The sequence below is a fragment of the Schistocerca serialis genome, chromosome 4, assembly GCF_023864345.2.
Source record: "Schistocerca serialis cubense isolate TAMUIC-IGC-003099 chromosome 4, iqSchSeri2.2, whole genome shotgun sequence".
Classification (NCBI taxonomy): domain Eukaryota; kingdom Metazoa; phylum Arthropoda; class Insecta; order Orthoptera; family Acrididae; genus Schistocerca; species Schistocerca serialis.
Window position 1 is genome coordinate 685,190,916 of NC_064641.1, and position 14,172 is coordinate 685,205,087.

The following is a 14,172-nucleotide window of genomic DNA, read 5'->3' on the forward strand; positions in this document are numbered from 1 at the left end:
TACTTACTGCTAGGTGATGCCCGCTTTGCCAAGTCATGTCCTAACAGTTGAAAGGTGGCTACACTGAGCCACTGCGCCAGAGATTGCGCCAAAGAGTATTATTAAGCCGCCTACACAGTGCTTGGGGAGAGCTCGTAGTAGTCAGTGCCTGTCGTGAACTCGTAGTAGTCAGTACTTGTTAAGAACTCGTACCAGAGAGTGTTTGTAGGCAGTGCTTGCTGAGATGTGATATGTCGTCATGTAAACGTCATGATGTCATGACGTTTACATTTATTTCTTCTTTGCTTCTACCTGTATTCGCAAGATATTTAGCAGACAGTATCCACAAATGCTGCTGAATGTACCTACAAAATTATATCACTGTATGACACATGGTTCAGGAGGTATGAGGGAAGTAGATGGACAGAGAGAGGGAGAAGAGGAGAAAAAAAAAAAGGAGATGGACCTGTAGATGGGAGAAGAGGATATGAACATTGAAAGGAGAGAAGGGGAGGAGTAGATGGGCTGTGAGAGGGGGAGTAGCAGATGGACAGAGAGAGAAAGAGCCGGAGGTAGGTGGACAGAGAGTGGGGGTGGAGGAGGCGGGAAGAAAGAGATAAAATGGACGAAAATGATCGTCAATGACCCTTCAACGTAGTTAGGGGTATCGTGCAGGTTGTATTTCATGAAAAGCGGATCGCAGAAAAGACAGACAATCATACATGTTATAAAAATGTATGTATGTTCCACATCTCCACCGAAATCACTGGACCGATTTCAATCAAACTTGGTACATTCTGTGTATTCAATTCATTTCACGTATCTTAATCATTGTGTCATTTCATTTGGGGTAATTTCGCAGAAACTCTTTGCCAAACCAGTTCGGAAGCTCAGCTTAGCCAACTGGAGACCAGTAAGGTGGCAACACTGCGCGGTCAAACCGGGTTGCCAGACGAGTTGCTCTCCTTCAGTTTCGCCGATATCGTCTTGAAAAACCCTCGACACCAGGTGTGAATGTGTGCCTGCGTCAGAACAAATTCCTTTCACTTTAATTAAGCCCGTCGCAGAGAAATTAATGAGAAATGTTGTGAAAAATAAAGCATCACTACGGCAAGATTCTGATTACTTATCACAACCGGTTTTGTTTGCTCCACCGTCTTTTAGGAGGGATATGCCACTGTCCCAGATATCGTTCGAAACCCTGCTTAAGAATGTTAACGCTATAGTGAGTTTAGACTTCCACAAGACGAAATGTAAAAGTCTTATTGTGAGTCATCGTCCGCATCCCTCAAATAAAAACCAAAGAGAACAGTTAAGGAACTCAGATTTTAATGTCTCTGATTACTCGTAAAATTCTAAGAACTGAAGCAACTGATGTAGGTGAATACACTGAGTAAAACCCGTGAGTCATCTACTGCTATGCACTGGTCGGTGAACGGAAAAGTTCTCTAAACTTGTAAGTGGGCAAATCACGTTAATGTCCTTTCCCTGTGCTGCTTCCAGTTTCCTGCCTCGCCTTGCCGTTAGCTGGATAGGTAAGGTAGCAGAAGTACCAGACAGATGCCTAATTCGTACTCAGTCGTTACTCTTTTCTGAGATTTTGTTATTCCACCCTTAAATAGGTCACAGCTGGTAATACTCGCTCTCTAGAAAAATATACAGCTGTACAGTACGAAAGTCTAAGAACACTTAAACAAAAGACTGACTGACAACAAAATTGTTAAGCACAGGAGTAGCTATGGAGTATTTAGGGTGACCCTTCAGTGCAATTCTGGTGAATTTATATCAAAGATCGAGTGAAACCAAAAACCTCATTAATTTTTACTTTCGCATAGCGACAGCTGGTTTCGATGTAATAATACGTATCCTTTCGGCTACAACATGTTACAAGCGCGATGTGTATGCATACAGAACGAACAGCTATTTCCATTGTAATACACCTAAAGTACACCATAACGAATTTCCACTCTATAAATTGTATAAATATCAGCTTATTAATCCATTCATTAAATAACTTTAAATGACTTTTATTGGCCAGTCGGACGATACATTATCAGCACAATCCTGAAATAACCTACTGAACGTCAAAATAAATGTAGAATATGTCTAGGTCAGCACGCAAGGCCATTCATGTGAAGAAGGAAACGTACCTACCATAAACATGGCATGTAATTTCTAGAATTCCTTGTCATCTTGAATATTCTTTTCATGTGAGTTTCATTCTCAGCAAATTATCTGAGAAATTTTTAAAATTTAATTTATAAAAATATAAATACTTTTTACTAAAATATTATTGGGGACGTGGCCCATGTGACGCCCCCCTCCAAAGTTGACTTGAACCTGTTGGAAAATGCTGTTGTAGACTGTTGTTGTTGTTGTTGTTGTGGTCTTCAGTCCCGAGACTGGTTTGATGCAGCTCTCCCTGCTACTCTATCCTGTGCAAGCTTCTTCATCTCCCAGTACCTACTGCAGCCTACATCCTTCTGAATCTGCTTAGTGTATTCATTTCTTAGTCTCCCTCTACGATTTTTACCCTCCACGCTGCCCTCCAATACTAAATTGGTGATCCCTTGATCCCTTAGCACATGTCCTACCAACCGATCCGTACTTCTAGTCAAGTTGTGCCACAAACTCCTCCCCAATTCTATCCAATACTTCCTCATTAGTTATGTGATCTACCCATCTAATCTTCAGCATTCTTCTGTAACACCACATTTCGAAAGCTTCTATTCTCTTCTTGTCCAAACTATTTATCGTCCATGTTTCACCTCCATACATGGCTACACTCCAAACAAATACTTTCAGAAACGACTTCCTGACACTTAAATCAATACTCGAAGTTAACAAATTTGTAGACTGTTATCACTCACTAATTCTGTGCATTAGTACATAAATGTGTCTGTACTCATTTGGGCATGTCCTAACCACTCAGTGTTTTGAAAACGTTCCATTAGTGATTTCTGTGCACCTTTTTCCACAACGCAGGAGATTGAGGTGGATGTGATTGTAAAAAACTTTCGCACACATTAATTGGCTTGCATAAGATTTCTCACGTCCTCCTCCTAATTATGACCTCACGGTCATCCGTATGGAAATACGAGGGCGTGCTCGAGTTTATATTCTGTTCTCAATATCTCTTGAGGTATTACATGACATGCACATTACTCGGTCAACTTCCCCCTTCGCTGACACACATTGTGACCCTCTGCCGCTAGAGGGCTACAAATTGTAGCGTGTAACATGGCTTTGTGTAACGTAACTACGTTGCTGCGTGAGAACCAGCGTGCTGCAACCGAGGTCCAGTTGAAATCCATAGAGAAATGAGAGCTGTGTACGGTGATGATTGTTTCGGCATCAGAAATGTGCGACGTTGGGCTGGTCGTGCTCGTGATGAAGGAAACGGTGGTGCTAACCTCATTGTGTGCGACGGGGATCAGGATGAACGACCGCGTACGACAACCGACCAGACTCATCGGAATAAGCCTGATGAACTCATCAGAGAAAATCGTTGGGTAAAACAGGCACAGCGTGGCATATCGCGAAAGCGTATGCAGGCCGTAATTGCAGAACTGCGATACAGAAAGCAGTGTGCCAGATGGTTGCCTCGAATCCTCATTCTTGACACGAAACGGAGCAGATTGGACATCTATTCAAAAATATCTTTTGCCTTTTGAGCGTGAGAGTGATAGGTTCCTGAACAGTATAGTGACAAGTGATGAAATCTGGAGTCACCATTTTGACCGCGAAAACAAGGGAGCATCATTGGAGTTCCGCTACAAAGAATCTCCGACGGCAAAAAAGTTCAATACCATGCTATCAGCAGGCAAGTCATGTCCATAGTGCGAAATGGTTCAAAATGGTTCAAATGGCTCTAAGCACTATGGGACTTCATCTGAGGTCATCAGTTCCCTAGACTTAGACTAGTTAAACCTAACTAAGGACATCACACACAGCCATGCAGGATTTCAACCTGCGACCGTAGCAGGTTCCGGACTGAAGCGCCTAGAAGCGCTCGGCCACAGCGGCCGGCTCATAGTGTGAAATATCTGACGCTCGGTAAACGGATATTTGATTGGGCTAGTAAAACATAAACATGGCAAGACATCCGATTCGAATTTCCTCATACGTATGTTGTGTCGTATGTCACCGTGGTAATTGTCACAGGTGCTGCAAAAACACATCATCCTCCCGGTCTTCGTCTGTCCGTACGCATTTGCCGTAAGAAATTAATGTGCGTGACGTCTTGAAGCCCATCGGCCACCAGGCGCCGAACGTCACCACCCGCCGCTGCCCCCGCCATCTGCCACTTTTCCACTTACGCGCACCTGTGGCGCGCCCCCCACCCTCGACGCCGGCCGGCCGGCGCAGGTGCTGCCGCCAGCGGAGAAAGCGCGACTGCAGCTCCTGTCAGCACGGAGGCGCAGCGCATGGCGTCAGTCGCTTCCCAGCCTTCATACTGTGCGCATCGCTGACCGTGCGCCGGACGCGAGTGCCACCTGTTGCTAGTACCCGTTCTGTGACCGTCGTAGCGCCGGCCGGTAGTCCGTCGCCTGGTGCAACTGCCACTTCTCCGCCGAGGATTACCCAGCAGAGAACGAGATGCTCCTCACGTAAGTTACCTCTAGCGGATGGAAATTTCTTCGGCGGCGCTTGGCGGCAGATGCAGCATCCATAAGAGCGCCGCCGCTGGTTCAGCAATACCTGTGCGATCCGACCCCTGCTAAGGAAGACCTGTACGTTGCGTACGTTAACGCGTCGCACGTGCAAACTAGCATTCTCATCACGTCAACCACGTGCTGTGGCGTCACATTTCCTTTCCTTGCCAAGCTTGGCACTGCCCAGTCGGAAGTGCCAAGTCGGGCAAATGATTTCAGAACAACCTGGCGGTCAAAACTGTGATGTATTGCCAGAGGTACCAACCAGGAGAGTTGGAAGTTACCAAACTGACTATTATGCATCAGTTGTGTCGCGAATGTCGACGGCATGGAACAGATCAATGTTCAGCGAAGGACAGCTTTTCACTACTGTCACATTGAAGTTGCATTTTGACACACCTTTTTAATGTTAAGTGCACGAATACGAAAATATTCCATGAGCTCAGCGACAGGAAGTTGTCTTTTAGTACCCAGTTCTCCAGTCCCACTGAGACTCCTCAGGATTGCTTTGGACGATTACAGGGGACCGACGATATTACATACGGAGGAGAATAAAATGAAACAATGTAGCCATCTATTGTATTTTCAGTGGCTCGTTGTAGGAAAACTATGTATACAGTGCAAACAGACATCTCTGCTACGGAATACAGTATGATATTATGCCCGTGCTCGTACATAAAGGTACAGTTTTTTAAATACGCTCGACTTTGCGAAACAAAGAAAATTCTGAACTTTGGCAAAATTAAAAGCAGAGCTCGATAATATTTGTCTAGTCTAGAGTATCCCTTCTCGTACTTTTCCAACAAGATCGGACATATTTTTGCACCACACAGACCATTATCGAACTCTGCATTGACGTAATAACTTGCTCACGGTTCACATCTCTTGTTTTCTCGGACTAGATCTGTCGTCGCTGTTTTACTTTCGTCCACAATCCAAAGATAAAGGGTCGGCTGATAGAACGGTTCTAATTTCACTCGTTAATTATCTCTAGTAGTATGGAAGACATACGTCACTACCTCTTTTTATGCAAAATGTTCATAATAAACCTACACTTAAGTCAGACTTTCGTTTATTTATTGCTTCCCTCATGTTCAGTCCATCAAAAAAATGAGTATAATACATTTCGGAAGGGAGGTTCATCAAGGAGTCATCAAAGCAGGATCATAAGCTCGGATTGAACAAGCTTGAGTGAAGGACAGTGGTACTCACAATTTCAAAGATACCATCCCGGAATTTGCCTGAAACGCGTCGTGAAATCCAAATCCTGAATGGACCCGAAATGAATTTCAACTGCCGATCTCCTCAGTTAAAACACAGCGTCTTACCCGTTGTGCCACTTCTTACGGTTATATGGGTTTCGACACCGCCTGCCTTCTCAGGTGTCTACGTGAAACGTATGAATTATATTATCATGACGGATACTTTTCTTTAGATCTCACTAGTAGGCAGGGTATTCCAGGAGGAATGGTCAGTATTCAGGGATTTGCAGGAACTATCATTCGAAACAAAAAAATCTGATAAAGATGGGCTCTAAAATGCATACTTTAAGAGCTATGAGCGCTTCTTCATCTTCGATACTGTGAAACAAATCTCTTGTACTGCAGGCTCTTTGCTTTTGTTTCTGAGCGGTGGTAGTATGGACAAAAACAACAAAAAAATGTGCTGTAAACATATGCTCTAAAATGCTTATCTTAAGAGGTATGTTCAAAGACCACCTGTTCATCTTTGCTTTTGTGAAACACACTTCTTCTAACTAGTGCTGATAGCTCTTAAAGCATGCGTTTTAGAGCCCACGTTTACTAGATTTTTTTTTTGTTTTTGTCCATACTGCCTCCTCACAAAATATGGAATGCAAAGATCTTCCAGTAGAAGAGATTTGTTCCGCAGTATCGAATATGAAGTGTTCACAGCTCTTAAGGTATGCATGTTAGTGCCCATGCTCACTAGACCTTTTTGTTTCGAATAATCTTTCCGGTCATATGCCTGAATATTAACTATTTTTCCGAGGACACCTTGTATAGATTGTAAAGCGCAGGGAGGTTTCTCCTAGACCGAAAGATAAAACTTTCGGTAAAACAAACGAGTTAATTTAGCAGCGAAAGGCAGTGCTACCGAAATGCATTGTACCATAACAAAATTCTCACTTGTGTCCCGAGTTCGAGTCTCGGCCCGGCACACACATTTTAAACTGCCAGGAAGTTTCACCGTACCAATTTCAATGGTGCCCGAAGTAGCATATGTGTTTTATTCTAGACATTTTTTTAGTTACAATCGCAGGGGTCTGCGGGCTCCAATTGCAAACAAAACTGCTCCTTGATTCGGAGGGCGTGCACTAAGAGAATTTGCAAAAGATCAAAGTTCCAGGCGCAGCAGTCCAGCAGCCCACACAACAGGCTGCCCGCGCTGTTTACCTTCCAGCTCTCGCTTTGGTTGCGGTTCCAGCGACGGGTCGGGCATGTGTATAAGCCGGCGGTAGCGCCAAGAACGCAGCCTCAAGGACGTGGAAGCTGCCTACGCAGCTGGTGGTGCCGAGCTGGGTTATCCAATTACATGGCTCGGGCGTCCGAGAATTGCTTCTGCATTCCAAACATCCTCTGCGAACGTATATGCACTACTCACAAGAGTCCCATAAAGCTCCTGAGTATACTGCTGTAAGGAGTTCCCATAACGACAGACGTTCCAGGACCACAAAGCGATGGAAAACGCGAGGTTACGGTTTTGGGCCTTGAACGGCATTCCACATTTTCGGTTCCGCAGACATTGTATGCTCGTCTTTGCCTGAAGTCAGATGGCGGCGTGAGGTAACTCGTTGATTAACTGGTCTTCAATTCCCTTGATGTTAACCGTGGTAGTTTTTCCTGAAGTTGCAGTCAATGCCGGTGTGAGTTAATATCAACGACAACGGTCCACCATCTTCCTAGTACAAAGCTGAAACGACAAAAACTTGCAGGGACTTTTGAGCTAGTACGAAAATTGGCACCTTAAGATGTAAAAATGGTCCGAAACGAGTTATGGCTAACAAAAATTACCAATAACCCCCCCCCCCCCCCATCTCTTTAGAGAATCGCACTCCCATGTATAAAATGGTTTCAAACTGTTTGATGGGACGCATTCTGAGACATTAAGGACTCATACTCGTCAGTTCAGTGCTGAAGGGGAGGGGCGTTAAATCGTAGGGGGAGACAAATAGTGAAATGTAGTAAGTACGTTCAAATGAATATAGTTTGCAGTAGATATTCGGAAATGAAGCGGCCTGCGCAGGGTAGACTAGTGTAGAAAGCCGCATCAAACCAGTCTTCGGGCTGAAACCACCACACATCAACAACATTGGACCATAGTCCGATAGGATTAGCGAGGATACTGAAAAAGTTCAAATAAGCTCTGTTCGTTTTGTATTATCGCGGAATAGGGAAGACTGTGGCATGAATATGATGAGCGAGTTGGGACGGTAATCATAAAAACAATCACGGTTTTAGTTGTAGCTAGATCTTTACATGAAATTTCAGTCACCAACTTTGTCCTCCGTGTGTCGCAATATTTGGTTGACTTCCACGCACATGTTGATCATCACCATTGTAATGGAATAAAGGGGAAGCACGCGCGGAAAGCTGTAAGTGTTCATTTTCTCCACGGGCTATTCGAGACTGTAATGGTCCAAAAATAATCTGAAAATATTTCTGTGAACCGCCCACCAAAGACTTAAGTGTGAATTGCTGGGTAATCATGCTGACATAGATCATGTAAATGTAGATTTACTTTACAAATGAGCTAATGTGTTAAACATTCGACATTAATCATGTAAAACATTAATGGTTGAAGGCACAAAACACGAATTATGTTGGTAACATTAGTTTCGGATTGTTCACACGTAGAGTGATTAAAAATTCAAAACCAAATTTGATGCCGAAGTTTTACTGCATCAACAGCGAAAATATAGTAGTCGGTAAACTTCTTTCCTTTCGCCATTTTGTAAGGGGGTGTCAGTGAAAAAAGCTTCGGAAAGGTTTGAAACTATGTGTAAAGTTTTTTGTAGGTCGCTAATCGCTCTCGTTCTTAAATAGTGAATGAATAGAGTCTGCGTAATTTGCGCGCCGTGAGAGAAATGTACACAATTTCTAAATTTAATACTAGGTTTATTGATAAACATTTAACGTAAGATTGTACCTGTAATGCATAAATTATAATAGGATGTTAAATTTTTATATTCGGTCTATAATTATATGAAATACTAAAAATTAAACTTTTTGTTGCCCCTGGAAGTCGATATGCAGGCAGCCCGCAACTGACATTTGGCCACCGGGTGTTTAAAGATAATGCCTGATTATGAAGTGGTATGTATTATTTCAACAGGCTGTGTTACAGTCATCGGCAAGACTAGTTAGTTTAGTGAGAAAAAAAAGACCACTCCTAAAAATTTGCTTCACACATATGTTAATATTTAAAGGCCCCATTCAAATACGGAAAACAGAAATATTCGTCTCAACAAACATCGTTAACCACTCGACACTCAATACTGCAGTAGAATCTCCTCAAAATTTTGCTACACATTTCAGTCTGCAGGTATACTCTTCTCTGTTACTCCATCGTGTTTTCAAGTGACATCTACCCATCTTCCATTACCTCGTCGTCTCTGTCCTTCAGTATCACTCGGAATACAGCAAAATATGCATGGACCTTGTTATACATTGGCATGGCTACAAATCCCACTCATTTCGATTCCATTTTCCTTACGGTGGTAGTTACGTCTTCCACGTCCATTTGTTTTTCTGTCTCTCCTAGTCATATCCTCCAACAAGTACTTCTCAGCGGATCGCTTAGACAACCTTAGTTTGTCAATCGATCTTGCATTAAGAGGGCCATAACTAATAATTATTGAAAGTTTTTCCTTTTCAGTCACCCTTATACAGGTTTCTAAAAGCACGTGGCGCGCTAGAGTATTAACGAAATTATTTTACTAACATTTTTAGCACATGTTTTGGCAGGATGCTGCTATCATCAGATGCGTTACAGCTATATTTACATTAAATTAATCTGAAGTAAGACAAGTATTATTTGCTGGGTGTGCCTTAAAATACAATCGTAGACTTAAGCAGTTCCATAAACATGGACAAAATTAAGCTCCTTAGTATTACCTTAACTTGCGCACTCAGTCGTTGTCTTCAGCTTCCCAAAATCGAAACATTCATAAGCAGATTATTTGATTTACATTTCTTTTCGATATGCTCCTTATAGACAACGTATGTCATACCGTAAGCGATTTTCGTGACTACTTTCAAACTTGCTCTGTTAAGGTCTCTCATTAGTTGTGGAAGGGTATCTGTTCTTGAGACAAATTGTAGACTTACAAATTGTACTTGATTCATGTGTTATTTATCTGTATGTTTTCCTTTTGCCTTTTCTCACTATGAATAGCCCTGCGCGACTACTGAAAACAGTTGTCGTGACAGAGACACGTTTTGTTTAATTCCTCAGACTACTAAATCTGTATAGTTCACAATAGACGTATCCTTTCGTCAATATACAAACACACATTAAATCACTGCCGTGTTTCTGGAAGGGATTTTAGTATTTTGTTGTAGTCAACATATAACTTTCTTAAGCCACTCTACATTGAATGGCAGAGGGTACGTCGTACGAGTACTATCAATTCCCAGCGTTATTTCATTCACATATTGAGTGATCATGACTGTCTCCTCCATCAGTTTAAAAATTTCGAGACTAGATAAAGAAGAAAAAACAGAGAAAATTTAAGATGGTGGTTTTCATGTTTCAGGTGCTCTGCATTCCCTTCCTCACATGAATACAGCACACAGAAGGTTTATACAACCATGTGAAACTCTCAGAAAAGTCTTGGGACGTTCTTCAACTCGCGCATCGCATTCACATTTTGTTCAGTCTTAGCGAACGTGGATGAGTAGGAAAAACAAACCCGTGATGTTCGGATACAGCATTAGTAGTGTCCTGCTTGAATATCTGGGCGTAACGTTGCGAAGCGATATGAAATGGAACGAGCATTGTAGGGGCTGTAGTAGGGAAGACTTCGGTTTGTTGGGAGAATTTTAGGAAGGTTCATCTGTAAAGGAGACCGCTTGTAGGACGCTGGACCTATTCTTGAGTACTGCTCGAGTGTGTGGGATCCGTGCCAGATCGGACTGAAGGAAGACAACGAAATATTTCAAAGGCAAGCTGCTAGATTTGTCACTGGTAGGTTTGATCAGCACGAAAGTGTTATGGATATGCTTCATGCATGGTTCATACAACCATGTCAAACTGTCACAAATTTCCTTCCTTGGGACGCTGTTCAACTCGCATCAGATTTACATTCACATTCCCTGAAGGGAAGAAGACATTCTTTTCGAAGGACGCAGCTGAAGTTTAGAGAACCGGTATTTGAACGTGACTGATGAACGATCCTACCGCCGCCAACATGCGGAGGCATATAGACAATCGTTTCCTCTCGCTCTATCTGCGAGTGGATCAGGAAAGGAAACGACTAATTATGGTGCAGAGTACCCTCCGCCACGCACCGAGAGGTGGCTCGCGGAGTATGTATCTAGACGTAGAAGTAGATCAGAGACCAGTTGTGCACTTTGTCGTTTGTGTTAGATTCGTATTCACAATTTCAAGTCCCTTCACACGTGATGATTTTTTTCCAGAAAAGGCTTTCCGTGTTTTGAATCTCAGGCGAGTCGTAGCTTGCGCCCACGTGTCATGTTTGTCCAGGTTGTCACGGTGTGCGAGACAAGCTTTTCTCTTTTTCTGGAGAATGGCTTGAACACTTGATTTAAAGATGTTTTGTTCGTTACTGCTATACGATTTGTGACGCAGCAATGTTGACACACGGCCGCACGTCCACTACTTAATGCTAACTGCTTACAACTGTCTGGTCGAACGCACGTCTGCTGTTTATAGTTCTTAGTTTAATCTGCCACCGCAGCTGCTTATAGTCGTACGCCAGGAATAACATCAGTCTCGGAAATTTTCAGATGGACGGTGTGTATGACTCTGTACACCTCCCAGCCTCTCTTACCTCAATCTCGTGAGCGTTTCTGTTACACTCTCTCCGACCTGTTACGGTTCTAGTAACCCGTCTCCGAAAACGTTTGTAGTGGAAACTTGATAAGCACTGTTACAATAGTCTAGAACTGGTCGCACCAGCGTCTTGTACAGGTTCTCCTTTACAGATGCACTGCTCATTCCCAGAACCCTTCCAACAAATCTTCCAAACACCTTCTCTGATACTTATTTGAAGTGACCTTTCCATTTCATATCTTTTCTTAGTTCCAACCTTTAAATACTATTAAGCTCTGATGTGTTGAAGATTTCACCAGCCGTGTTCCAATCGTATGCTAAACGGATCTTAGAATGTCATGGCCATTATCTTACATTGATCCACTTTTAAAAACAACAGCCATTCATTACAACGAGTGGAAATGTTTTCCAAGTATTTCTGCATTTCCTTGCGATAATCCAACTCCCCTGTGCACAACTACATCGTCAGGGAGCAATGTTGTAATGGTGACTGATCCTCTCCGATGAATCGTTTACATATACTGACAACGTTAGAGATCCTGTGATGCTTCCTTAAGGCACAACCAATGTTATTTCCGTTTCTGTATTATATTCCCGTATAACGTACTGGCTTCTGTTTTTGCCAAATATTCAAAAAATGGCTCTGAGCACTATGGGACTCAGCTGCTGTGGTTATCAGTCCCCTAGAACTTAGAACTACTTAAACCTAACTAACCTAAGGACATCACACACATCCATGCCCGAGGCAGGATTCGAACCTGCGACCGTAGCAGTCGCACGGTTCCGGACTGCGCGCCTAGAACCACGAGACCACCGCGGCCGGCTGCCAAATATTCATCGACACAGTCCAGTATCTGTGAAGATACTCCGTATGATCGCGGTTTGGTTACTAGTGGATAGGATGATACAGTGTCGAACGCTTTTCAGAAGTGTATCTATTGTGTTGCAAGATATGCTGTATGAACAAAGCAAACTGTGCTGCACACGAGTGATTTTTTTAAATTTGTCTGATTCTTTGACACAGAGGTTCGTTTTACTTCAGAAAAGTCATAATATTCGATCTTAGTGTTTGCCCTAGAAAACTGCAGTGGGCTCATATCATTAACACCAGTCTCTAAATATATGCAGCCGATATTTTATTCTATTTGTAAATAAGAGTGACCTGTGCTCCTTTCCGTTTACGGAGGACAATTTGCTGCGAAAGAGATTATGGGTATGAGCTAGGAAAGGCGGTATTTCCGAAGCGTATTCAGTGTAAAATCTAAATAGGCTTCCGTCAACATCTGTGAATTTCATGTTATGTAAGAAATGAAAAACCATGTTACCCATATGAAATTATTAGTAGATCGTTATAGGCAGAGGGCGGTGCACAGAGAACGGCACGTACTGCAGAAATTCCTGAATAATACTGCCATCTCTCAACGCTAAGAAAACTGTCACTAAATTTTTTTTGTCCGCCAAGCTTCCAAAACTGAACTGAGGAGTAGTATTGTCTGCAAAACACAATGCAGTTCTAAACGGACGTGCCTTCAGCAGTTTAAAATCGATGTGGTGTTAACGCTAATATCCAGCATGGTCTTGATTTCCATTGTAACCTAAAAATACACTGCATTAATTCGTTCTCTTGCTATAAGCATTGACGTTCAACAGTTCTATGTGTTTCAATAGCTCTGAAGTTCCGCGTTGTTTAAAAAAATTCACGGTATCATGGGTTTAAAACTTATTACGAAAGCGTGAAATTTTTAGTCGCTTTCGTGGGTGTGATCCATTGTCGCAATTGTGAGCTATATGATTTTTTTCCACTGTCTCTGAACGGCTAAAAATACCGATAAAGCTTTAAATCACTTTTTGCTCTTCGAATGGGAGTCGTTATTTCCTTTAGACATTGATTATCGCCATTTCTTTAAGTTCTTTGTTTAGTATTTTATCAGTCAATTTAATTTCTTAATATCCTACTATAGAACTACATTTCAAAAGCTTCCATTTTTTCCTACTCTGTTTTTCACTGGGTACTCCAAGTTTCACTTCCATGCATTGTTGTGGCAAAGTTAAACCACAATACCATAAGGGAAGAAAAGTCATATAAACTATGCCTAACTCTTCAGGATTCATAACTGAGTTTTATATCCTGGTGGAAAAATCTATTAAAAAGTTTTTAGTTGGCGTCAGGTAGGAAACAAAGCGAAAGAATACTTTATTAGTCAGTCCTAAATTTTATCAGAACAGCCTCAGGGGTGTAAATTCCACATAACTCTAATACTTGTGTTAAAGAAATCTTCACTTTAATAGTATATAGACAACAGATAGTTTGTGTAAAGTAACATAAATGACGGTGACTGGTGCAGTTTTAAGAGAACTACATTGTTATTATATCCTCAATATTCTAATGATGTGTGAAGACATAAAAATATTTTACAAGGGCAGCTACTCCCAAGTTCTAAATAAAATAATCATGAAAAATATGGTGTGAAAGATGAAGATAAAATATCATCCTCGTTTTAAC

The 14,172-nt window shown here is 42.2% G+C and overlaps 1 protein-coding gene across 1 annotated transcript in view; it reads left to right on the forward strand.

Moving 5' to 3' along the window:
- The first annotated feature begins 4,405 nt into the window (after positions 1-4,405).
- Positions 4,406-14,172, forward strand: part of LOC126473177 (ABC transporter G family member 20) — a 406,331-nt gene continuing 396,564 nt past the window's right edge. The window contains exon 1 of the mRNA XM_050100065.1: positions 4,406-4,589. Coding sequence (XP_049956022.1) covers positions 4,579-4,589 — 11 coding nt within the window. The 5' untranslated portion in view covers positions 4,406-4,578. The remainder of the gene's footprint in view (positions 4,590-14,172) is intronic.